The sequence below is a fragment of the Scardinius erythrophthalmus genome (genome assembly GCF_964197995.2).
Source record: "Scardinius erythrophthalmus genome assembly, chromosome: 6".
In the NCBI taxonomy this organism is placed as follows: domain Eukaryota; kingdom Metazoa; phylum Chordata; class Actinopteri; order Cypriniformes; family Leuciscidae; genus Scardinius; species Scardinius erythrophthalmus.
In genome coordinates this window covers 13,606,272-13,633,436 of record NC_138226.1, presented here as the reverse complement: position 1 = coordinate 13,633,436, position 27,165 = coordinate 13,606,272, and the positions used below count along the sequence as shown (strand labels likewise).

The 27,165-nt window shown below is 37.1% G+C and overlaps 1 protein-coding gene across 10 annotated transcripts; it reads right to left on the bottom strand.

The window, feature by feature from the left end:
• dcaf6 (ddb1 and cul4 associated factor 6) lies at positions 1–26,979 on the bottom strand. 10 transcript variants are annotated; one of them, XM_081368444.1, is made up of 21 exons: positions 26,511–26,935; positions 21,924–21,985; positions 18,951–19,043; positions 18,251–18,436; positions 18,025–18,138; positions 16,972–17,107; positions 16,436–16,647; positions 12,994–13,087; positions 10,756–10,881; positions 10,230–10,604; positions 8,872–9,054; positions 7,310–7,369; positions 5,228–5,456; positions 4,019–4,125; positions 3,632–3,929; positions 3,412–3,453; positions 2,198–2,336; positions 1,880–2,036; positions 1,697–1,785; positions 1,295–1,400; positions 1–473 (listed from the first exon to the last, which is right to left on the bottom strand). In XM_081368444.1, exons 1-21 carry the CDS (start codon positions 26,596–26,598, stop codon positions 415–417), a joined length of 2,955 nt encoding a protein of 984 aa, XP_081224570.1. In that variant the 5' UTR covers positions 26,599–26,935; the 3' UTR covers positions 1–414. The 10 variants fall into 10 exon arrangements, with proteins under 10 accessions (XP_081224570.1, XP_081224568.1, XP_081224573.1 ...); XM_081368442.1 differs by having other exon boundaries at positions 3,608–3,929; positions 26,511–26,926; XM_081368447.1 differs by lacking the exon at positions 8,872–9,054 and having other exon boundaries at positions 3,608–3,929; positions 26,511–26,979.
• Positions 26,980–27,165: the final 186 nt, after the last annotated feature.

The following is a 27,165-nucleotide window of genomic DNA, read 5'->3' as shown; positions in this document are numbered from 1 at the left end:
TTTTTATACACAACATTGTTAGAGACTAAGAGAACATGTTTTCAGCAAACTCATGTTTGACATGCATAATTCGTGGTATACAAACATCGGAGTTCTTCATTTGAGGCTACAATAAGATTTCACACTTAACACCGTTCAAAGCTCAACCGTTTGATTTAACAAATTAATATTGCACTTAAATACTCTCAAGCACCAGCCGTCTAGTCCCGTCTTTTGATTTCTTACATATCTTATTTGCATGAACTCCCCAGACGCAGTTTACTCTCATATAGAGTAATTAGTTAGAAAAGTCTCATTAAAAAATAACACTGCCAAAAACTGAACTAATAAGGAAATACTCTATTTTGTAACTTGTACAAATCTCAAATGCTCAAGTGCACTGTAGCAAAAAACCATTCGCTTTTAGCAGGAGGACTACTGTTCATCCTCGTTCTCTTGTCCAGAGCCTTCCGAACGGTCACCCTCCACACGGTCTGAGGAAGAAAGATCAGTCAGTTAGACACCCGTTCAAGGTGGTAAAACCAAATGGTAGTACAAGTATCATTGATAAATAAGACTTCTTTTAAAAGATAATTAGACTAAAATTCTTGGTGTTGGGAGTGCTTTTGCTTTAATGACAGCAGAACTCAAACTCCACAGGTTTGTGTAAAAGCTGATGATTATCTTTTCCAGCTTGATATGAGAATGATTCAAAGAGCATCTTAGGCTTCAATGGAAGCTGGAAATCGCGTGATCAGTGTGAAAAATATACAATACCATTCAAAAGTTTGAGTTCAGTAAGATTGTTTTAAATATTTTTTTTCAGCAGGGATACATTAAATTTATCAAAAGTGTAAGCAAGGACTTTTACATTGATAGAAAAAAAATGCTGAAGACTGGAGTAATGATGCTGAAAATTCATCTTTGCCATCACAGGAATAAATTACATTTGAAAATAAATTAAAATAGAAATAGTTACTTTAAATTGTAATAATATTTCACAATGTTTTACTGTATTTCTTGATCAAATAAATGCAGCCTTGGTGAGCATAAGATACTTCTTTTTCAAAATCCTACCATCTCCGAACTCTTGAACAGTAGTGTACATTTTTGATTAGAGACCTAGAAATTGTGCAGAATCATAAATATGTTTTGAATTTTAGGTCATTAACATATTTTGATTCATTTTTTTCTCTCTCAAATTTTCAATGTGGTTTAAGGCTTTTAGACCTCACTACAAATCTGCTACATGAATACATGTGAATGTGACGGATCAAATCGAGAGATATTCAAAAAGGAACAGGAAGAAGTTCACCTGTTCTGATGTGATTTAATGATGCCAGCATTCGGAGCATGAAGGAAGCAGGGACGGTAATGGTGTTTCTCGTCTCTTCCAGCATTAACTCATTACGAGCAATCACCTACAACACAGAAACAGAATTAAATCCATATGTACATTTCTATAAACGGTCACTTTACTCCTATAGTTCTAGGCATTGGCAGAGATATACATATAAAACTGCCTTTAAAAGCCTCTATTTAATAGATTTGCCTGCCTGTAAATCAGAAACAGTTCCTTAGACAACGTAAGAGCTCTGGTGCTCTCTAGTGGGGATTTTAATTACTTCTCAAAGCAAACAGCAGGCCTGTGTTACTGAATGCACTTTATATACACATCAAAACGTAACTTTATTCAAACAGAAAACATTGTCCATACCTCATCAGCAAGGACTCTGTTAAATGACGGTGACTGTTCTAAAGGCGACCACAGCTTAATGTCATAGTCAATTCCAGATGAAGCAAGAACTGCAAAAACAAATTATGAGATCCAAATCATCTAAAATAAAGCATTTAATGCTTGCTCAATCTATCGTTGTTAGGTGTTTTTTTTTTTGCTCACTGGGGTCAAAAGGGTGAGGCTGCAGGCAGTTGACCACATGGTTGTCGGCCTCCAGCAGCATCAGGTGCTCTCCTGTGTGTCTGTCCCAGATGAAGATGTGGCCACAATCCGAGCCACTCATCACAAAGTTATTCCCCCAGAAACACGACTCCTTAATCTACATGCACAGCCAGGTCAATAAAGCCAAATGTCTGTGAATGGTTCTTTACAAAACATGATTGTTTATGTACTAGAACTAATAATGAAGTAAAAGCAAGTTGCTATTTGTGTTCGATATGCATCAGACTGTGAACAGACTCTAATACACTGCCAGCGTACCATGGTCCTGGAGTTGCGGTGGCCCTTATACATCATCTTGACAGAGGGTCTCCTGATGTTCTGAGTCTCACTCTCCTCCATCTCACGTCTTTCTTTTCTCCTGCGGAACAGCTCCTGGATGCGGGCTGCGGCGGAGCGTCTATAAAAATGGAGCACATAGAATATATCGCTTATGAAATGCACAAAACCACACTACAAATCAACAGCATCTCAATGCAATATTAGTCCAGGATGGTCAAATTTTCACAAGCTTTTTGATACATCTTTCAGCATTGAACTAGAGAGACAATATTTTATCTGAATTGATTTCTACATATTCTGCAGAAAATGTAAGTGTCGCATGACCGTGCAAAACTCGACACGATGCTAGGGTGTTGTGGGTCAGTCCTCAAGTGTTTTTTCTATATCCTGGTCACTAGAAATAGCTCAAATCTGTCCTTTAATGCAAGACTACGGCCCGTTTTATCATCCACCCATATCATGATCTAATAATAATAATAACACAGAATTAACTTTTGTTGATATTTCACTTACTACAAATGTATTTTCGATGGATATACAGTGGGACTTTGTATTTTGGTTAATGTCTCTTTAAGAGAACATTTTTGGAGTTAAATCAACTTTTAGTAGAGAGCTGTGAAAGCATGGAAACTGTGGAAAACACACACTACCATTGAACTGTTACAAATGTTTCTTGAGCAACAACTCACTCAGAATATTAAAAAATATAATTTTTGAAGGATCATGTGACACTGAAGACTGGAGTAATGGATGGTGAAAATTCAGCTTTGCCATCACAGGAATAAATTACATTTGAAAATAAATTAAAACAGTTCTTTAAAATGTGAATAATATTTCACAACAGTAGTCTTTTTACTGTATTTTTGATCAAATAAATGAAGCCTTGGTATCATTTTTTGCTAGTTTTTGTGGGAATCTGAATACAGGTTTTGAACTCCGAACAATTATACCCAAGGTAACTTGTAAATTCATGCATAAAATTAATTAGCTAGGTTAGTAACAAACCAAAGGTTCATTGCTCACACATTTTGTACAGTCTCACGTTAATATGAAATCTGCATTACATACATTATATAGTGAATAACATTTTACACAGCCACACAATATAAATGTCAGGTTAATGACAAGTAAATAAAATCAGCACTCCTTGCAATTAGATAATATTAGTGGCTGTCTTTGAAACATCACAGTACCTTATCATCCTATCACCTACAGCTGATCCTCTGAAATTAAATCTAATGAGAAGAGTAGAATTTTACTACCAAAAGATAAACACTGTTTAACACAAACATGCTCATATTTTATGGGACTTCCCGTCTGTCATAACATTTGGCTACACATCGTGAGGATTTGCATCATTATACATCTGGACATGACGAGAGTCCATACCTCTGTCCCTGACCTCCTCTGTACCTGGCAGAAGGGATAAGGATGGGGTCGTCGTCACTGTCATCAGAGTCCTGATTATTTCGGGAGGGTTGAGTCGAACCCTGACCGCCCGTTCCTGCGGTCTCGCTCCTCCTGCAGTCCTCCGAACCAGCAGCCTGGAGCTCCTCCGAGGGACGAGCGGTGTTGTCTTCAGTAGACAGGCCCTCTAGTGGAGTCGCCGGTGGCGTGCTGTTTTGAGAGCTGATGGAGGGCTTTTCATTGCCACTGTCTGCAGTTTGCGCCCCATCAGGTGTGGGTTGATTCTCTGAGGGTGGGCTTGACCCTGGTTAAGTGAAGTTAAGATAACCCACAAAAATAAGCCACACATCCTACACAACTTCTGTAGCAATGGGCATGTGGTTGTTGACTCACTCTGCAATGAGGTTTGTCCCGTGGGTTCCTCTTTGGTCTGGCTCTCACGCACCTCCACAGGCTTGTGTCCTCCACAGCTGCCCTTGGCACTGGACGCTGGGCTGCTCCTGTACACAGATGCCGACAAAAGTTAGTCATCTGTTTCTTACAAAAAGCTATTCTTAAAAATGACACTCAAAATAAACAAAAGGAGGAAGCCAGGGATAATTTCAGACAGACATTTGCAATTCGGAAGAATGGGTCTTTGTGAACTTGTTTTATATGCATATATTTGACGTCTGGCTGGCTTGAGAAAACTTAAGTGTCCTTAATATACAATAGTATTAATTCACTTTTTGAATTAGATTTATTTGATAAGAATTTTTTGTAATATGCTTTTTTTAATTTAATTTAATTTCTTTTTATCTTTCATTTAATTCATTTCAGTTTTAGTTTTAGTAATTTTAATACTTTAACTTATATTAAGTTACATTTTTTTCATCTAAAATTTGTTTTATTTTATTTCAGATATATATCAATAAAACAAATTAATAGTTTAAAATAACAATCACAATATTTCTATTTTATTTTATTTTATTCTAATCTATTTTTCTTTTTAGTTTTAGCAATTCAACCTATTTTATTTCACTTAGTTGCCAAGACATTATTTATTTGTCTTTCTTTTTTATATTTTTAGGTTTTTCATCTAATATTTATGTTTTATTTATTTCAGCTTTATTTCAACTAACAGACTAACTGTTTTTCTTAGTTTTACTTTTAGTTAACAATAAAAACACTCGTTCAATTCTCAGAGAATGCAAGAACAGATACAAATTTATGCAAGTACACAACGCTTCGTTTTGAGTTGAATGAAAGGAAAGACTCGTGCTTCAGTAGATGAGTCACATGTTGATTCAGTAATCACTCTTGCAGACTCAGTGAAGGATTTATCAGACTGATTCAAAGTAATATATTGAGAATTTGTGAGCCTTTATGAGTGATTCATTAAAGAACCAGTTCCTCAGAGTAATTCTTTGCTTGTGAGTCAGATTGCACAAGTTGCACAGTATGTTTGCTGTTTGAACAACGCAAAAGAAAGACATATCTTGGCATTATTTTTGTACACTATTTTGTTTATTCGGGATATGGCGATCGGCTACCATGTGCAAACTAGGCATTTGACAGCGAGCCTTGTGTGAGGTGGTCAAGGCTGATTCTCTGGCCACTCACCACTCATCGGTGAAGTCCAGTTTGATGGTGCTAGTGGTGGTGCCTTCAGTGCTGTAGTGCAGACTAAGGACCGGTTCTGCCGTGCCCGTCCGGCCAGGCCCTGGAGGAGTGCTGCTAGTGCCAAGTGAGGGCGCTGATGTGGATGGCACGGTTTCTGTAGTCTCTCGGGAAGCTTCACTGATACTTGCACTCCGATCACCGATTACATGTCCTGCTGCTTCTGCACCTCCTGGAAAGAAGACAGAGGAAACATGAGGGCTTTCCTTAGGAACATTACATTCGTCATAATTACAGCTAATGATGCAACTGTTCTGAAATATTTTCTTGTGATTGTCGTGCCTAGTGCAGTTGTGAAATTTACCGCTACGGTGGTACAAAAAAATTATAATAATAATTGAGAAACACCTCAATTCAGTACACACACGTAGCAGCTTTTGATGCTCAGATTTCATTAAGAAATATTAGCTTTTTATTTGTTAATATTTACATGAATGTTTATTGTTTTAAAAAAAGGATTGTAACAGCACTTTCATTCTGCTTTGTATCGTGGCAACCCTAGTGCCTGGCATAGTCTAAAAAAATGAAATAAAAAAGGGAATTGTCTTTGCTGAAAAACTGAAGTACACATATATAAACAATATATGGGGTGGGAAAGTGAGCTGCATACATGGACTTCATGCTCTAAAGAATTAGATTAGAGTTTGTTAAAGTTCAACAACTGCAAGCAGTTAACTCAAAGCAAAGAGATTTAGTACAAAGAAAGTGAAAGTAATCAAAGGAGTTTAAGCTTTCTTTGAACAGCTTGTTCTGAAGGGGAATATGTGCAGACGCCTGTATGGAGTAAAGAGGACACTAATTCCAAAATCTGTGTTTCCACAGTTCCTAGGAAACATTCCATATTCCAAAGCAGAATAGCAAGATCATTTTAAAGTAGTCATAACATATTTTAGCATTTAGTTTTTTCACTTATAAATGAACCATAAACAAAATATTATAATTGAAAAACATCAACAAAAAATGCAAAAACTGAAAGTCTGCACAGTATATATGTCTTATCTCCCTCCTTATTACTTCACCAACAGGCCTGCACCATTGCAAATTAACACTTTTATTCAGAAAGGATATATTAAATTGATCAAAAGTGACAATAAATACATTTATAATGTTACAAAAGGTATCTATTTCAAATAAATGCCCTTTTGAACGTTCTATTCATCAAAGAATTCTGGTTTCCACAAAAATATTAAGCTGCACAACTGTTTTCAACATTGATAATAATAATAAATGTTTCTTGAGCACCAAATCAGCCTATTAGAATGATTTCTGAAGGATCATGTGACACTGAAGACTGGAGAATGAATGCTGAAAATTCAGCATTGCCATTACAGAAATGTATTTTAAATTGTAATAGTATTTCACAATATTAATGTTTTTACAGTAATGTTAATCAAATAAATGCAACCTTGGTGAGCATAAGAGACTTTTCAAAAACAGTTGAAAAAATCGTATCGACTCCAAACTTTTGAATAGTAGTGTAAATGTGGAAAGTCCTTTGTTAATATTGTTAATATGACATTGCCCTTTTTTTTCTAGCTTAGTTTCAATAAATACTATTTTGAACTGGGAAGGAAGTTCTGTGATTCTGGAATTTCCAGAATGTTTTTATAGCATAAAAATACAATTCTCGTGATACGACTCCTTTAAGATAAATTCTGATGTTGCAAGCCCAAATCAGTCTCACGGAGGGTGAACTCATTAACTAAAGAATGAGAAACAAAAAAATAATCATGTGTGGCTGTCTACAGGAGATTATTTGAAAGATGAGGTTTATATGAACTTGGCCCCAAAGAAGGGGAGAAAAAGTGGTACAGTTGTGAGAATTATTGACTTAAGCGTATGTCCATTAACTGATGATGCTTCACAGAAAGCCTCTGTATCTTTCTGAAGTTTCTCTGTTCACTGAAAGAGTCTTCTTAAGATGACTGAGGACAAAGACCGCTCCAATCACAGAAGCACAGAGCTCAGGCGCAAGGGAGTCAAAGAAAATCAGGAAAAGGGAAGGAAAAAGAGGAAAGGACGCACCCTGCTCCTCATCCAGAGTCATGGATCCGAGCTGTTTGTTTACCACAGATGAGGGAGAATCTGAAACAAAAATAAAACGTACTGAAAAACTGAAGCAACAACAGAGCCGGTACAAACATAAAAATGCAGCCCTAAATCCTCAGGAAACACACTGCAGCACAGGTAGGATAAAAAAACCTTCCCACAGCAAACTCAAAAGCCACAAACTCTGTAAAGATGAGTCTAAGAGGCTTAATTCTGAGTTAAAGACACAAAGCCAAGGGTTAAAGATTGTGTAGGTAGGCTGTTCCTAAAAAAACATTCAGGAGGTCAGCAAATAAAGGAGCACAGTTTATAAAGAACAAACTGATGCACAGCCTTCTTTAAAGCAGTATCCACTTCCAAGCAGAATAAGTCGTACAGCAATCCGTAGTTCAGAGGTTGAGGATGACGGCGACAGAAACGTTTATTCAGATGCCAGACCTGCGTTCACACTGACAGTGACTTGCAGCTACAAAGCAACCAGAAGTCATTCATTTTTGTTATAGGTTTGTGAATGATGTGATGTCAGGATGTTGTTAAGCTAATAGCGCAATACTTTATGCCCCAAAATACAAAAAGCGCACACGAGGGCTATCAAATAAAAATGAACCATTCCTGAAGTGCCTGGCTTCAAAGAAAACAAATATGTTCAGTTTGCCCTTAACCATTTCATATTTTTCTTCAAAGGGCAGAAGAACAAGAGAAGGTTTGAAAAGAACAAGATAAATGTGTATCAGTGTTGAAAGTTTAAATTGGAGGGGAAAAAAATGTCAAACAGCACCAACCAACTCTATATATATCTGTGTGGTTGCATTCCAAATGAATTAATCATACACATATGTTTTGCCAAAATCTAGTAAATTACCTCACTGTCTACTATCCACACAAGCGCTGCTAATATTCAGAAAAGATGCATTAAACTGATCAAAAATGTCAAAAAAACAAAAAACATTTATAATGTCACAAAAGATTTCTATTGAAAATACATGCTGTTTATTTAAACTTTCTATTCATCGAGGAATCCTGAAAAAATGTTAATAATAAATGTTTCTTGAGCAGCAAATCAGCATATCTGAATGATTTCTGAAGGATCATGTGACACTGAAGACTGGAGTAATGATGCTGAAAGCCATCACAGGAATACATATATAATATTAAAATATATTAAAATATAAAATTGCAAATATATTTCACAATATTATAATTTTTACTAAATTTGTGCAGCCTTGCTAAAAACCCAAAATTTTGAATACTAGAGTATGTAACATTACAACAAAAACTAAGGGGTTGCTTTTGCATTGGGTTTGCATCTGTGATGCTTTAAGATGTCACTAGGTTTTGAAACAGAGCTCTGCTTTTGGTGAATGTAAGTGTGAATGAGCAGAAGTTAGATGTGTGGGCGTCAGTGTGGCAGAGGAAGAGGAACACACTTGATAGCCAGAGGTGCAGCGGCAGCAAATCAGGACAGCCATGAGACAGGCAGCCAGAGGGGTCAGGAGGTTAAAGGAGAGCGGGGATGCGGGCTATGAGGGGACGGTAACCTGCAGGAGGGCCTGTGTCAGAAGCAGCAGCAGCAGCAGCCGTGTGGGCTGAGCTCCGTGGTCTGGAGGTCACGGGTATAGAAGGGATTGTGCGTCTGCCCTGTCCAGGGGGGTCGGACAAGAGAAGCAGTCTCTGCAAACGTCTACACACTAAACTTACCGGCAGCCGGTGAGGACCATATTCTGACAATGTGGGGTCAGAGGGAGAGAGAAGGGGAAAATTGATGGGAAGGGGGGAAAGAAGAGAGTCAAATCATAGATAAGGAGGAATGATGGGTAAAAGTGCAAATTAAAGATTGAAGCTGTAGGCTGAGTGATGACAGAAATGACTGCAGGGTTTCATCACACGCCAAAAAAAAAAAAAAGTGCTTTAAACTCATGTTCTAATGGAAACGCACACATGAAAATGCCTGCAATGACACCATGAGCAAATAGGAAGGATTTATCAGTCCATAATTAAGAGAAGGCAAATGACATCTACATGTTTCATCCTGCTTCTGTTTGTGGGATTGTTGATGCAGGCCTTAACGGCACTCAATGTTCAAGAAAGAAACCCCACCTGAGGACAATAAATCGGTAAACACAAAGGCCTTAAAAAAGGAAGCACATAGAGATGGATGATTGAAAGCTGATAAATGGACCCATTATAAAAACTGAATGAGATGAATTTGATTAGAAAGTCATATCACATTTATGGAGCAACGACTGCATTTACATGCACAATAAAATTCTGATTGCGCCAATGTCTAATGTAATTTAGGGAGCTGCATGGGGAAAACAACCAAGCCATCGAAGAAACATTGGTGTTTTTTCCTCCACAAAACATTAAAAGAAATGAACATATAACAATATACAACACAGTTTAAAAGTTTGGGGTCTGTAAATGTTTTAAGTGTTTTTGAAAGAGGTCTCATTCTCACCAAGGCTGAATTTATATGACCAAAAAAATACAGTAAAACAGAATTACTGTGATCACAAATAACTATTTTAATACGTTGTTCTATTTTATTATTTGTGGAAACCGTGATACATTTTTTTCAGAATTCCATGGATAGAAAGTTCAAAAGAACAGCATTTAATCGAAATAGACATCTTTTGTATCATTATAAATGTTTTTAAAGTCACTTTTCAATAGAAAATCTTACTGACACCAAACTTTTGAATGGCATAGTATATGCTTGCTGATTAATATGTATAGAGGAATATTTTAATAGCTGTAGAGAATGTAAATATAACTGAATAAAACCATAATAAGTACTTTAAATGGCAAATGATGTGCATGTAAACATGCTCATTGTCTCATAACATGTAAATGCAATCTAAAAGATATGTGACTTTTGTCAATTGTGTCATCTTACCAGATAAAGCTGCCTCTCTAGATGGGGTGGGTGTGGCTGAAGGAGTGGGTGTGGCCGAGGGAGTGGGCGTAACCTCATCCTGGCTCTTCTGCTCTGTGTCTGGGGAGGAGAGGAGAGAGGAGGATGCACCGCTCTCCATGGAGGAGCTAGATGGGGGAGGAGCTGTCACCGTGGAGGAGGAGCCTGAGGAGGAAGAGGAGGAGACAGACTTGGGGAGAGGCTCTGCAGGTGCAGTAGGAGCAGCAGGTGCGAGTACAGCATCAGTGGCAGGCGTCTCCACCTCCATCACTCTTTCAGCCGACACCACAGCAGGCTCCTGTGCCGGAGCGTGCGTCTCCGAGGTCGCAAACGTCCCTTCTGGTCGAGCCGCTGTACCTGAAGCCAAATCATTAAACTTTTTAAGTAGAGGACATTTAATTACAGACTTTACACCCTTTCCTGTGCAAATGATTCAATGCACCGTTAATTAACAAATAGATCAAAGTTGAAATTGTCTCCATAGAGTTCAATGCATTGTGGACCTGACCTGTTATGCCTCTGGGTCGAGTTTGAGGACGTGCTCTGCTGCTCTGGGCCTCGCTGGCCTCTTCGAACCAGCGTGACAACATGTCCGACATCCTCTGCATGAGCGATACATTTGGACTCTGCTCTCCTGCAAAGACAACATATCTCTTCATAATCAATATCAAACCAGATCAGAACCTCAAATCTTTCCACTCACAGAAAGCAGAAGCACTGGAAGCCTGCTGTTCGCTTCAAGAGCTCGCTGCAATACACCGGGAAGTAGTGAAGTGAAGCAGTCTTTGGACTAAAACCCTGTGAAAAGCTAACAAGCTCCCCGGACTGTGAGTGTTGTTGATATTCATAGTCGGAGGTACTGAGAGAGATTAAAGACGTATTGAGAGACACTGGAGACTGAGGGCCTCAGACTGTTAAAATAATGGAGGAGAATGCCAGTGCGGATAACAGTTCTGTTCATAGAAGAGACAGCTGGAGATGAAGTGGATGTGCAAATGAGTTGTGGAAAATCAGGAGTTTCTACTCTGATACATTCTTCAGCAAAGATGGTCTTTAACGTTTGAACTGTTCAAAAAATAAAATAAAAATTATACAATATGAAATAAAATAATAATATAAAAAATTCAATATAAAAATAAAATAAGAACACAATAATAATATTTTGGATTAACTATGATATTTAGAAATAAACCTAACCTTGTTTTTGAAGATTACAGTGGTGTAATTTAAAGTGTTTTACAACCAAGTACTACAAAAAGACATGAGCATGAAGCTTATCGGTATTAAACACGAGGGACTGGTTACACTTCAGGTTTTATAAACTTAAATATTGATGAGGTGCGGCTGTAACTAAGGAGTGCTGATCCTCATATAAAAATATGCTGCTTTATGGCATTTTGGACTAACAGATGTTGTATAACTAATAAAACATAAAATAAAAATATTAAAATTAACTTTGATATTTTGATCAACCTTTATAACTGTTTTTTTTATTTGGGTGATTACAGTGGAGTAATTTACAATACTTCTACAAAACTACAAAGCACCACAAAGAGCCATTAGCAAGGGGATTATAGGTATGAAATATGGTGAGGGATGACTTACATGAAGAAATGTAATACTTCAACTCTTGCTAAATCCCTTGCTAGCTCAAATTCCCAACCCTTAGATTTCTGATATAAGAACACTCATATCTGAAGAACTGTCTGTTAACAGAGCCCTCTGTGTTTATTTGAGTGAGCCCTCGTGTATATGTACCATCCGTACTGCTGTGTCTTAGGCTGCGTTAACACTTGGCATTAACATGCGACCTGTATCCGGATGTTGTCCACATACACATTGAAAAGACAAGGGTACGCGCGTTTCTGATCGGAATTTTATCGGATCAGTGTGTCCTGGTCCAGAGGTAGTCACTATCCTGATCGGATCTCAGTGTAATGTAAACGCAATCTAGCCATCGTATCTGCATTCACAGTTCGACGTCATATAAATCTCTTGGAAAATAATGGCTGGATGCTGTTTTGACAAGAAATTAAATGCATTTCAACTTGACAATAATTTAAAACTGGTTATTTACACTTACATGATATCATCTGTGTCATCTTTTATTTTAATTGTGCAACATTATCTGAATGAGGTCATTGTCAGCTCTGCCGGTGTATTCAGTTGTGATTTTAATGTTTTATGTGTTTATTGTTTCACCATGTTTATTATAAATAATATCTCATTTCTGTCTACAATAACCCGGATGATATGACTCGTTTAACATGATCAACCCAGTTATTTTTGAATAATCAACTTTGGAAATATTTATACAGTAGCTTACGCGTTCTCCTTTCGATCATGGAATAAAATGCGTCGGAATAACATTTTTCTTTGTTTCATCATACAAGATTAATATTGGGAAACTGGTAGATTAAGCACCCTATTTGAGATTGTATATGAATCATGTGCTATATGGGCAGTGCCATTGATAAAAGCGGAAATTGTAAATTGTAAATAAAGCAAAAATTGTTTTATGCTCCATGACAAAGGCCTACTACAGACCTAATTTAAATATTGTGCAGGTAACAGAAATCCAATCACTTCTCCAGATACAGATCTGTGAACAAATGTAAACGTGCTTATTGGCTGATGATCAGATCTGCTTGTTTGGATCACGGTGATCGCATGTTAATGCCAAGTGTAAACGCAGCCTTAAGAATTTGTGACATCGATAGGGCATGTCTGCGTGTTCTCATCTTACCATCACGCTCCCTCTCGCTCTCAGGCCGAGCGCGCGGTCCAGTGTCTGACCAGTCCCCTCTCAGACGCAAGCGCTTCACCGGCGGCTGCCTCAGCTGTGGGAACACACATCAACAAGCTGCCAATCACAGTCAAAACCTCTCAGACGCCCTAAAAATAACACTCTCTACCCCGAGCCTTGACATCACTTATCTAGACTGGCACGTTTGCAGGAATAATGACCAACAGACATTTATATGAGGGCAAGTCTAATAATGGTAAAGGAGGGTTTAGATGCCCAACCCTACAAAGTGAAACAGAACATCAACATGGTTTTCAATTACAATATTAAGTTCACTTCAACCAAATCTCAACATGAGAAGTTAAAGTAATGTCTATTTGTTTCACCAGTTACAATGTAGTGATGACTCTGTACATCAATATTGCTTATTTTAATGGCTTTAGCATAATAAAGTTTGTAAATACATTAATACTGTACAATACATATGCTTTTATAGACTAGCCCTAAAAGGGATAGTACACTAACAAAATATTCCGTCATTATTCAATCATATTCATGTCTTTCAAAATTAAAAGACGATATTTTGAAAGTCATGTGGAGTCCAAACAACATTGGATATCATTGATTTTCATGATGAATTCTGTAAATGAAGACAGAATTTTATTTTGGAGTGATCTAGGCTATCCCTTTAAAATTCAACACTAAATTTGATACATTGTGTAACAGTATCCAATCCAACAAGGGGTCCGTGGTCTGAAAAAATTTAAGACCTTGAGATGGTGATAGGATAAACTATTGAGGCCACCTTTCCACGTGCCTCACTCCTCACACAACTTTCACCATCTCAGTCAGTCAGGACACTCTATTTTGGGTGTCCGGGTGTATTAACAAGACAAGCACCAGCTCTAACATAGCCACATTAGACTAAACAGAGCACATCAGAGACCAATGTGTTCATTCTAAAAATAATATAATAATGAGCACTGCAGCTTCTCCCCACTTCACATGAAGGGATAAAATGAGCTAATCTTTTTTTACTTTGTTAAGAGGCTGGAGAGGACACATGCAGACTGTCAAGGTGCTTGTGGTTAAGGTGCTGTTTATTTTGAGTAAAACTTGCAGAATGGCTCTGTTACAAGACCATTTAATACTTAAAATGTAAATTTGAATACTTGATTGATTTAACCTAGTTTATCAGCAGTTAACCTCCATTCTGTTTGGACACCATTCATAAGTAAACCATACTCAGCCCTCAACAATTTGACACCGCACCAGCTCTACATTCACTGGTCGCAAAACAATTGATTAAAATCTTGGTGTTGTAGCAAAGATTTATTGAAGTCAACGGAACCTCCTTCACTCTCGCTGACAATCATTGTACACTAGGTGCCTATTTCTGTCTCGGCAGTGGAGCTCTGCGTGTTTCTGCACCTCTATTTGGAAAGGAATGTGATCGCGGGGGATCCGGACACAGCTGATCACACCGTACGACAGCTGAAGGGACCAGAGCGGTGACCGAGCACATTTCACCACTGCTATCCCAACACAACACAAGTCTGTAGACTGGCAGTTTAGATCAAAGAGACTTGATTAAGTAATAGTAAAGCAATTAATAATGTTCTATTCTATTTGACCAAATCAGCATATTAGAATGATCTTAAGGATCATGTGTCATTAAAGACTGGAGTAATGGCTGCTGAAAATTCAGTGTTCAATCACAGGAATAAACTACATTTTAAATTATATTAAAATTATTTTAAATTGTAATAATTTTATTTTACTATTGATAAATGTAGCCTCGGTGAGCATAAGAGAAAAATACTTTTTTTTTTTTTTTTAAATGTATCAAGGGGCACGTCATGCTTCTGGCTGATATTGTCTTTTCTGGTTGCGAAAAATCTACTCATTGTGACAGAGAAATTACTTGTTGCTGGAAACGTGTTGCATCAAGCCTGGTTAGTACATGGTATACCAATCACAAAGCCTGTCTAACTTTCTTTGCTATTTCATTCCAAGGTGCACAAATAAAGGAATGGCCATGAAAACTGCACAATTTCACTTGCAGAATAAATCAATTAAACCATTAATATGGTTTTTAATATATAAAGATCAGATTTTCATTCCCTGGCCACAATTAGTCTTAACAGGGGAATGTCACTCAGAAGTGAAGCAAGCAGTGATCCACATCCTAAACCAAAGCAGCAATGTCTTTTGATCCATCCTCTCTGACACTTCTCTAAAAAACTCATTTCAAACTGCATCACTGAAGCACAATACTGCTGAGGATTACACAGAGTACATGAGACAAGTGCGCAGAGAACTTCAAAAGTCCTTTATTTAGTTTTTGCCTTAGGCAAGAACAGTAACTGCACACACTTGCCCCCAGACCAGTCGCTCTTGACTTTCAGATGTCTGGCTCCATTTCCATTAGGGCTTCACATCTCATGGAATTAAAATCGAAAGTGCGATTAATAAACTACAAAAGGTTGCAATTTGATTACATAATATATAGTCTGAATGCTTTAAAGTTAAGAAGTAGCACTCTGGCGTCTGCAGTCGAGTACACGTACTGAGGGGGTGTAGGGGGATGCTTTCACATACTAATTCAGTTCACTTTAAATTCGTATTGTGCTCGTTCGCAATGTGCACAGAAAGCCCTGCAGGTTCACACTTGTGTAAATTTAATTTATTAATTTGAAAAGTTTAGTTTAAAATCAGCACGAAATGTCAGTTAAGATAGTCTTTTCTTCCCTATTGTGATGTATATCCGAATTAAACGGCTTCTTGAACAAGATAAAATGTTGATTTTGTCCATCAGGAATTGATTAGATAAATGGATGGAAATTTGGATTTCATGGTGACTTTAAATCATTGTATAACAGACCACGAGTTAACCATCTCAATCTTAAATACTGAAATGTCTGGTATTTGTAATGTGACTAATATCACAAGAACTTCTGTGGCAAGAGATATATTTCAGTCTAATCAAGCTCTGTGTTGTGGGTTTTTGAGCATTTCCTTTTTGTTCTGCTCTCACAATGTGAAAAACACAAGAGACACTGTGTTCTTGTGATCTTCTTATCCGATTTAAATATTTTCCATAAATTATTCCACTAGTCAGCACTTGGAATCTATCGTATCTTTCCACAAATTCTCCCTCACATCTTTCTCTCTGCCTATTTTCACAGGGTGCTTTAAACCCCTACTTTTCTTGATCCCTATTAGCATCCCGTACTGAGGGAGATTTTCTGAAGTAGTGAAACGCAACAGACAAAATATTTTAATTTTGATCTTTCTAAAATGATGTAAAGCATTTTGAATTATCTGTCGATGTTTTTCAAATTTAGTAAATTAACTCTTCTCTGAAACAAGTTAGCTCAGGTGCACAACATAAGCTCTAGTGTTAAAATGGCCGAAGAACATCCTGCTGATATCAGCTTACCTCCTCTCGCCGCTCTTCAGAAGGGCCCTTGAGCTCTCTGGCCTGGTCATCTTTGGGGTCAAAAAGGTAGATGTAGTCAGAGGAGTAACTGACCAGCACTTCTTGTCCATCTTCACTGTAACACAGAGAGGTGACGCGACAGGATTTGGTGGACAGGTGGGCTGGGACAAAACGCACACACATGCCGGTCGTCCCTCTGCCCATGTAGTTACCTAGCGGAACAGAAAAACATTTATAAGACAACATGATGCAACATTCAAAATTTAGCTTAATATTTTAAACAAGCTTAAAGTAGGAACTGAATTTTTCGGTGATTCAGAGAATGTGAAGTCATCTTTAGGAGAACTTAAAAATATAAGCTATCCTTCTCAAATGAGCTCTGAGAGTTCAAGACCTTATTGTGGTATAAGTCACAGATCCATGTCTGGCTCCTAATGCTAAATATAAAAGATTGTGAAATCATGTGGTAGGTATTTGTTCCTCTCTAAACATGATTTAAAGAAAGGCTGAAATCATGAACATGAACCATTTCTCACCCGTAGCTCTTGTTCCCAGCATTCTTCTGTCGTAGATCCTCACGGAGCTATCTGAACAGCCCACAGCAAGATAGTAGGGGACTAGGGGGCAAATGGATATTGAGGTAGCGGCTCTCCGGCAATTAATCAAAATGTCCTGATAAGGGACAGCAGAGAGAGAGAGAGAGAGAGAGAGAGAGAGAGAGAAAGTGGGGAATGACGTCAAATAGACAAACAGAAAATAAATATGTGGGATGTAACATTTGAAAACCACAGCACAGGTTATCAGGACATCTTTAAATAAACATTAGTGAAACAAACACAAAGGGCAAATAGAGCAATTTTTTTTCAGATTGACTGAGAGTATCATTTGGAATATAACCAATAATGCTGGTTGACTATCAAAAGGGCATGATTTTTTTTATGTTTTTAAAACAAGTCTCTTATGCACACCAAGGCTGCATTTACTTGATCAAAAATATAGTAAAAACAGTAATAATGTGAAATATTATTACAATTTAAAATACCCATTTTTATATACCCATCAGATAACAAAATACCAAACCATATGGCATTTATTTTATTATTATTTATTTATTATTTCATTTTTATAGCACAAGCACACCTTTTAAGCATATAATATAGTCCCGCCCATAAAAAAATCTCTTTGGTTCAAATCCCACTTCACATGTACTGTATATTAAACCTGTTTGATTCTACTACTGGCAGAACACAAGCAGAGTACAAACAGTGTGTTGTCTCTGTCTTACAAACAAATGCCTTCTGATAGAAATAGAAAGCAATCATGCCTTCAGGCCAATACCGTCCTCACAGCACACGCTCTGTGGGTTCGAGGTTGCAGGCTGCTTCCTGAGAAATATATCTGAGGTGCATGCAGCACTGCATCAGTGTTATTCACCAGCGGGAATGGTGACATTGAGGGATGAGGGAGGGGAGCCTGATCTCAGATCAGTACAGCAGCCCCTCCCCAGAGCACCACCAGGAAGAAACTTGCTGAGCCTTTTGGTTTATTTGGTGATGTATGTATCTACAACATGTTCAATGCATTCTTACATCTTTACAGTCCTCCTTTGTGCAGCTCGTCTTCATCCGCAAGTCAAACCACCTCACTGTACCATCTTCTCCACAGGACAAGAAGGTATAGGGGTCATTTGGCACCGTCATTATCTTTAGACAGAAACAGAAAGTAAGAAATATGTGAGACGTCAACCTCCACCTCACCACACCTCGACTACAAACAAAGACACTTTGTGGATTTTATTTCCTCTAACACCTGTACCTCATAAGCAGTGCCATAGTGGCATGTGAACTGGCACTGTCTGTTGATTTCTTGGCTCTTTTCTGTGTGTGTGTAGAAAATGATGCCGTCTCCTGAGCAGGACACAATCTGTTGATCGTTAGTGTGGGGCATGAACTTTGCGCTGAAGATGTTGGCCCGATGTCCTGAACGAATAGTCGTCTTGACCTAAAGGAAAAAGCACAACGATTTTAAATGGAACAAACATGTCAACAAATACGCCAAAGTTTGGTTTAATAAAGCTTTGATATTTTAAAATGATCAGCATTCAACGCATTAACCTTTCTAGATAATTCTGGCTGATACAAATACAGATAATAATTTTCATGTTATGGCCAATAACTAATAAATGACTGATATTAAAAACTCTATATTCTGTGTTGTATATCATTTTATCCAAATAGTGTTTTATCTAAATAAATTAAAAAAATGCTAAAATGCTAAAATCAATCATTAAAATAACTAAACTTTAAGTGAGCATTGGATGATGGCAAAGGTAATCTAAATTTCCTCTAAAATAGAGGTAATCTTATACAATATCGAATCAAAAAACTTTAATATAGTCCGATAACCAATATGGTACTGATTGTACGCCAGCGATCCAAAATGATCCATTATTGTAATAAAATGCATACAGTAGCATGCATAACAAAAGTGAAATGCAGTTTTGTCTTTAACTTACCTTTCTGTTGTAAGGGTTTGTGATAACCAAGTTAGTGTCATCGGAACCTGATAAGATGTATTCTCCTGTTTCATTCCAGGATATGGTGTTAACCTTTAAAGAAACACGAAAACCAGCTGCTATGAACACCAACATTGATTGCTCTAAAAAAGAAAAGCTTAATTCTTCTGTCCCATAAACTGTGCCATTATTTAGCACAGTCCCCATCATTTTCTTTAAAGTCGGCATGAAATCAAATTTGACAAATCTTCTTTTTATATGTAATATTGTAGTGTTTATTATAAATGATTTATCTGTGAACTTCATTTTTTTTTTTTAAATTCATGTACCCTTATAATCTTTAATCAAATACATTACCCTTCCCTCCCCCCTCGAAACGACCTCTCTTCTCTTTCGGTCACGTGCCATGGCGAAAGGGTGCGGCCAGAGCCGATGAGGGTGCGGCTATCGAGATGCTCTCGAGGGTGAACTTGACTGATAACAGAGAATGTCTAATAAGGCTGATAACTTGACTTGACTCATCTTGGTTTGTGGGAATAATAAAATAAAATAAAAAATCCTTCATGGGAGGGTAACGGTGGGGAGTCCGGTGGAGAGAAATCCTCCACAACTGAATGTAAACTGGCATTCAAATCTGCCTCCATTTTGTTTGCAACGCCCAACCTCCAACGATCCAATCAATTCCCGAAGGACGAAATCAAGCCCCGCCCTACATTTTTTTCTCATTTCAGAAGCCGTTTCACTCGGATATACGTCACAACAAGGAAAAAATTACAATCTCAACTTCCGTTTCATGCCGACTTTAAAGAAATCTTTCACCGTAAATGAAAACTCTGTCATCACTGACATAACAACCCATATCATTTCTTCTTTGGAACACAATTTCGAAGAATTATTCTTTTGTGTTCCACTAAGTTTCTATTTGATGACATCATTAACTGAGCTCCACTGATAACACCATTATTTTAACCATCACATAAATTCCTGCTTTAACAATTTAGAGCTGAGGTAGAGTGTGCTGCCTGTGCCTTTAAGAGAAAGCAATCAATATTTCATTAACTCAAGGTTGATACGCTCTTTTCCTCCCCTTTCTAGAGCAGCTCAAACATCATCACACAGGGTCCATTTCCTTTGACCTCTGCCTTTCAAAAATAACATCATTGGGAGGGATTAAGCATTTATCCCTCATTCTGCTCTTCCGCTTTTCATACTGCTCTGCTTTGTGTAGTGGGGAGATGGATTTAGATTGTGTTAGATTTAGTAAGATGCATTGCATGTTAAAATAACAAGTGTTGAAAGCAGTCTGAACTGTGTCATTAGGGAATGCGGGGAGTCTGCTTTATAATGAGGCAACACTGGAACAGAACCTGAAACGTTACCCCAATGTCAGGTGATAAAAGACATCTATCTCTTCTTGAAGTTAAAAATGCACAGTGTGCATTTGTCCTGGTTTTATACACCAGCTGACACAGTTAAAAAAGGAAGGCCATAGAGAAAGGCCATCTGATCAAATGGTATAAACAAACTGTTTATAAACTGAATCTGTTAATAATTTTCACAAATAGGGATAGCTTTTATAAAGCAAAAAAAGAGACACAAATTCTATGTTCTTTTTAGGGAGAGAAATAGATATGTATGATAGGCAGTTTATGGTCAAACACATATTTTTCTTTCATTTATGAGAAATATTTAGCCCTAACAAAGAGAGAGATAGACTAGATCACTAGGTTATCATTATCTATTGTTAGTTGCACTTGCAACCCTATTACACATTCATTCAATAAATTATACTTTTATAAAGGTTTGCTTATTTAATGTTTATAACATAAATCCGTCATTTAGGGCTTTACACAACCTGGATAATCTGTTAGTACTCCATTTGCATTTATTTGATAAAAAAAAAAAAATTAAAATAAAAAGTTTTTTATTTTAATATATTTAAAAAAATAATTTATTCCAGTGATGGTAAAGCTGAATTTTCAGCATCCTTACTCCAGTCTTGTCACATGATCCTTCAGAAATCATTGTACTATGCTGATCTGAGGCTCAAGAAACATTTCTTATCATTATCAATGTTAAAAACAGTTGTGCTGCTTAACGTTTTTGTGGAAATCATAATCATTTTTTTCAGGATTCTTAGATGAATAGAAAGTTTTAAAGAACAGCATTTATTTAAAAAGAGAAATCTTTTGTAACACTGTAAATGTCTTCACAGTCGCTTTTGATCAATTCAGAGCATCTTTGCTCAATAACAGTATCAATTTCTTTAAAAAATAAAATAAATAAAAAATTCTGAACCCAAGCTTTTTAATGGTAGTGTATTTCGTCAGAATACAATATCTTTTTTTTTTTTTTAAATGGGTGTCAATTGAGAAAGATGCTCATTGCAGCCAAATGGTGTAGCTATGACATCTAGCAGCAGGGGTTTTACAAATGTGATGTGTTATATCTGCTTATTGTGAACAATCCTTGGTAGACCATATTAAACTGCTGCATTCTGTTCAGGCCTCAAATCCTCACGGTACTGTAGTAAAATACAGAATCCTTTTCACTGATACAAACAAATTGAAAACTTGCGCCAGCTCGGTACTGCAAGTTTTTTAAAGCCCGTTAACGGATATTAGATTTGCAATTAAAATAGAGTACATGTCCCAGCAGTAAAGAAACATTGACAAAATGACGTCCCCGGTGGCTGTCTGGCACCTATCAGCTTTTGAGTTTAAATCACTGACAGATAAAGAACAGGAGCCACAGATAAGTGGGTAGAAAGAGACGCACACACAACACTCACACTCAATACAAGCACAACGATTCATTCCCCTGAGACAAAATAACCCAGACAGACACATTCTCCTACAGGCACATTTGTCAAGGAAAGAAATTAATCAACAAAAAAAAGACTGCTGGGGGGCAAGAGCATCAGACACAAATGGAGACTTGAGTACAGGTGAAACAAAGGGTTTAGTGACTTACACATCCATCGTGCACACTGAGAACGGCTTCAAGCTTCAGTCGTTGCACAAACTCTTTTCTGCCTGCAGAAAAGGAAATAACACATTTTATTGAGGCATCTCCTTTCACTTACAAACTCAGTCATTTGCATTGTCTGTTTAACCACACAAGAGAGTATTCACAAGGACATACAACTGATGTGTCCCACATTAAACACACATTTAATTCAGCCCTTTAAAGCTGTCATTTCTGTGCTACTAGCAGCACCAAATGTAATTGCACAATTGACTGTTTCCAAACAGGTTTCTTCCCATCATCAGAATTTTGAAAGAAATTTATTTAGCAAGAATGAGACAAGGCCTTTATATTGTTACAAAAAATGCTGTTCTTTTGAATTGTCCATTCATCAATGAATTCTGAAAAAAGATGTATCAGTTTCCACAAAAAAAGCTGTACAACTGTTTTCAACACTGATAATAATAAGAAATGTTTCTTGAGCAGCAATTCAGCATGATTTCTGAAGGATCATGTGACACTGAAGACTAGAGTAATGACTGTTTCATCTGGGCAATAACAAGGTTAAATTACATTTTAAAATGTAAATTTTAAATTATATATTTTTAAAATGACAATATAATGTCACAATATTTGTTTTTACTGTATATTTGATCAAATAAATGTGGTCTAAAGAATGGTAGTGCAAGTAGATCCAATGCTGAAACATCAGGCCACTCAAACAAACAACAGCAATGTGTTGATAGCACCACAGTGTTAACAGTTTTTGGTTGGAAGTTGGAAGTCAACCACTATTTCTAAAATGACACCTTTCAGTTTAAACAAGATCAGCATATGTCCCATTTACTCTTAAAGGGTTAGTTCACCCAAAAATGAAAATTCTGTCAGTAATTACTCACCCTCATGTTGTTCCAACCCCGTAAGACTTTCGTTCATCTTCGGAACACAAATTAAGATATTTTTGATGAAATCTGAGAGCTGGATCACTCCTCCACAGGCTTATGGACACTATAACTTGCTGGCCCAGAAAATGTATTAAAGACATCGTTAATATAGTCCAAGTGACTCCAGTGGCTCAATCTTAAGTTTATAAAGCGACGAGAATACTTTTTGTGCGCAAAAACAAACAAAAATAACGACTTTATTCCACTTTTCATTTCCTTCTCTCTGGACCTCGAGTTAGTTTACATAGTGTTTTTGCGTAGCGCGTCTGTGTTGCACGTCACCACGCATCACACACATGACCAGCATCGCCCAATAGTGAGCCTACGTGGTGACGTGCAACACAGACGCGCTGCGCAAAAACACTACGTAAACTAACTCGAGGCACAGAGAGAGAATGAAATGAATAGTGGAATAAAGTCGTTATTTTTGTTTGTTTTTTGCGCACAAAAAGTATTCTTGTCGCTTTATAAACTTAAGATTGAGCCACTGGAGTCACTTGGACTATATTAACAATGTCTTTAATACATTTTCTGGGCCAGCAAGTTATAGTGTCCATAAGCCTGTGGAGGAGTGATCCAGCTCTCAGATTTCATCAAAAATATCTTAATTTGTGTTCCGAAGATGAACGAAAGTCTTACGGGGTTGGAACAACATGAGGGTGAGTAATTACTGACAGAATTTTCATTTTTGGGTGAACTAACCCTTTAAGTCATTTACAAGACAAGAAAAAGAGAGAAAAAAAGAACTGCTGGAGGGTAAGAGCATCAGACACAAATGGAGACTTGAGTATAGGACAAACAAAGGATAAGAATATGAATTATTATATGAATAACATGTACACTAATCTAAGGTTGAAAGCGCATTTATGTTGTAAATCAAAGCTGGAGTGTGTATAAAACTATATTATGTGCCTGAGGAGGCTAGTATGATTGTTAATGGCTGCCGATATATCTTCACTGCTTTGGAGAAATGCCAAAACGCTATTACGTTACCTCCTGTATTTGCTGAGTCGCTGTCCAAAGACGGAAAACATCCTGTCATACACTGATGTGGTAATCTCAAGTTTGTGGATGTTGTTTTGTTTTTGTTCGTCTAATCTCTTATAAAATACCATAGATTTATTTGACATGCAAATACTGTAGTTAAGACCCAACAATGCTGGTGCACTACAACGACAATAGCAAGCCACAACTGGCACTTCTTGCATAAAGAATCATTTATGTTTTTATTCCTGACAAGCAGATAACTGCGTGTGGTTGGTAAATGACAGATCTTTCCATGGCTGTATTTTCAGCCTGTGTAATAAGGAGCTACAAATAGCAAGAGGCAAACTTAGGCCAAACATGTTCAATGGTGCAAGCCTGGAGAAGAGCAACAGCCTGAGATGACATTGCTCTATGCATTGATAGTACAACCTCTATACTGGCAGATCACACGTGCCAAAATCAAGCAAAAGCTGGTATTCACTTATAAAATGCAAAATCTCAGCATTTTGGACTGGGTTGGGATTTGTAGACTAGAATTTGAGAACATTTGTAGGGATGTAAATCTACTCTCACTCCATTCACAAATGCATAAAACAGATACTCTGTTGTATTTTTGGCTGATCTTTGTTTCCAACGGTTAGCGCTTGCAGGTTTCATAATATGAACAAGAGCCGAGCTAAATTTGGCACACTCTGAATGATATGCTATCATCACTATCTGAATGTGAGATCCAGAGCAAAACAGCTCACAGACACAAAACACTGAACATATTGGAGCAAGTCATTAACCAAACAGAATTCAGCATCCAATTTTTAGGGTACAGAGAAGAAATGAGCTGAGCTGGTCTTGTTTAAAATACATATTTGGGTCAGACCAGGTGGATTCTATTACATAAGCGTGCTTTGAAGTCTGCCAAGACTGGCTGACACTTCTCTCAGGTCTCTCAGCTCAAGTGTAATGTTGCAGAGAGGGATGTCTGACTACACAACAGAGCTACATATTATTCACCAGTGAAGTCAAATATTCTTTTGCCTGATTTGAGTGAAAATGACTTTTAGAGGTCAGATAATGTCAGATTCTCTTCACTGTCAAGCCATGAGCACAATTCCTATTTATTCCTATAATAAATGTTCAGTTCAGTTTACGGAGGCACAGTGACAGGGTAATACTGAATCAAAATGTGATTGTGAATTGAAAATATGAAGTGAAAGTTCACCCAGAAATGAAAAATCTGTCTACCATTTCAATTAAATTCAATTCACATTTATTTGTATAGCGCTTTTCACAATATTGTTTCAAAGCAGCTTTACAGAAAATGCATGTCTACATTACAATTTAGAGTGATCTGTTTCAAACCCTAACCCTTACACAAGGCGATAATATGGCTTTACAAGACTAATATAGTGCAAACATCATATCATGGACTAGGTTTGTGGTACTTTTAATGTTGTTTTTTGTCATTTTAGATCTTAACGGCCTCTGTACCTCTTAACTTTCATTATATGGAGAAATAGGCTACAGCATGGACAATCCATGATTTAACTAATTTTGTAAAGAAAGAAAAAAATCAATAATGTGAGGGTGAGTAAATGACAGAATTTACATTTTTGTGTGAACTATGAACTTTTTTAGAAACATTTTTCAATCCTGATTTGGTAACACTGAGGTTCTCGATCTAAAAATAAATAAGAGCTAAACTATTTATGGCAATAAATAAAATATATTTGCAAGCCATATCAATTTGTAACTGAAAATCAAAACAACAATACATGTTTTGTGTCAAAATCAAAAGCGCTTGTTAGTCAAGTGAAATTTTGTGGAAAAACAAGCTTGCTAATGTAAAAAAAGAAAAACCTTCTGTCTAAAGTTATTAAAAACATAACAGATTAAATAATAAAACAAATCAGTGGCAGTGTTGTGTTTTGCATGTTTTGATGGATTATTACAACATCTTCACACTATGATTCCCTTCAATAACATAAAGACTGACAGTCAATTACGCAAATTTGCATGCATAAAAAAGTTAAATCAAAAACCTAATAATATCTCATGTTTCATAACAGATAGATCCTTCTTCGTATGCTTCTTAAATTATATTGCTCTTAATTGTTAGAGCGATTTAAAAAAAACGTTTTTGGCACTTATGAGCCATTTTATAGCCCTATATATTTTTTTTAAATCATATATACATAAATGTTTTCTTCGATATTTTGGAACATAAACAACCTTTTGAAACAAAGGACTTATGAATCATTGATACCTAATGAATCATTGGTCTATTTCATTTTTGATATAATATGCAATTGTGAGATATGCATAATTTAAATGGGTAAAATTAAAAAGGAAAAAAGGAAGAAGAACATTGTAGCCAAAATACAAGTAGCCTACTTCCCCTTAAATCTGAAAATCTGAGACAGAGCTCTTTCCAGACCAATCAGTTTGACATTTCATTATTTTTTTAATTTTTTTCTATTCTTAACCGAAATGGTACGATTCCATTGTGCCGTTCTGAAAACAGATCAGCATCAGAGTAACAGGTCAGATGATCTTTAACCAGTCCCTGTCCTGTGTGCAAGCTCAAATGACAGCTGTCACCTAAAAAGGTCTTCGTAAACAAGTCTGATTTTTAAGTGTGTCATGCATACTGGTCGTAGTTTCTTACCTAAATATTTTGTCCTGACCGCAAATGGATCTGTGCATCCAATGGTGCGTTTTCTTACATCCCAAATGAGGTTGCCAGAGCAGGACATGTTGTTTAAACCTTTAACGTTGAGACATGCATGGATGAAAAGGGGAGAGCAGACGCTTTTCTCTGTGTTTGTCTTCCTTCCGTGTCGTTTGATTATTATTGTTTCCCTGCACAAAGCCTAATATAGTCGGTCATATAAGTTCATCGACAACTGATACTGGATGAATGAGAGAATATTAGCCTACTCCTCGATATCGACACCCCCGCGACGATCCGTTTCCGACACTACGTTCATGATTGCTTTAAGGTGTAGTAAAAATATTGTGCTTCTTGTTTGGCTATCCGCTTTAGCCTCTGCTGCTCTGGTACGTCAAATCCATCTCGAGCCCAAAGCCAATGAAGGGAGAGAGGCGCAGTATGTTGACTGTAATGAGCGGCCCGCTCTCGAGAGCGTCAAGTGTGCGCACAAGTTACGCCGAATCGCTGACTGGATAAATCTCAAGAATATTTTTTTAGGTATTTGTACACTAATATATACAGTGCTATGCATAAGTTTAGACACCCATGCTAAAGTTGACTAAAAAGAGGAATAAAAAATCATCTTTTGGAAACTGAACTTAATGGCTTA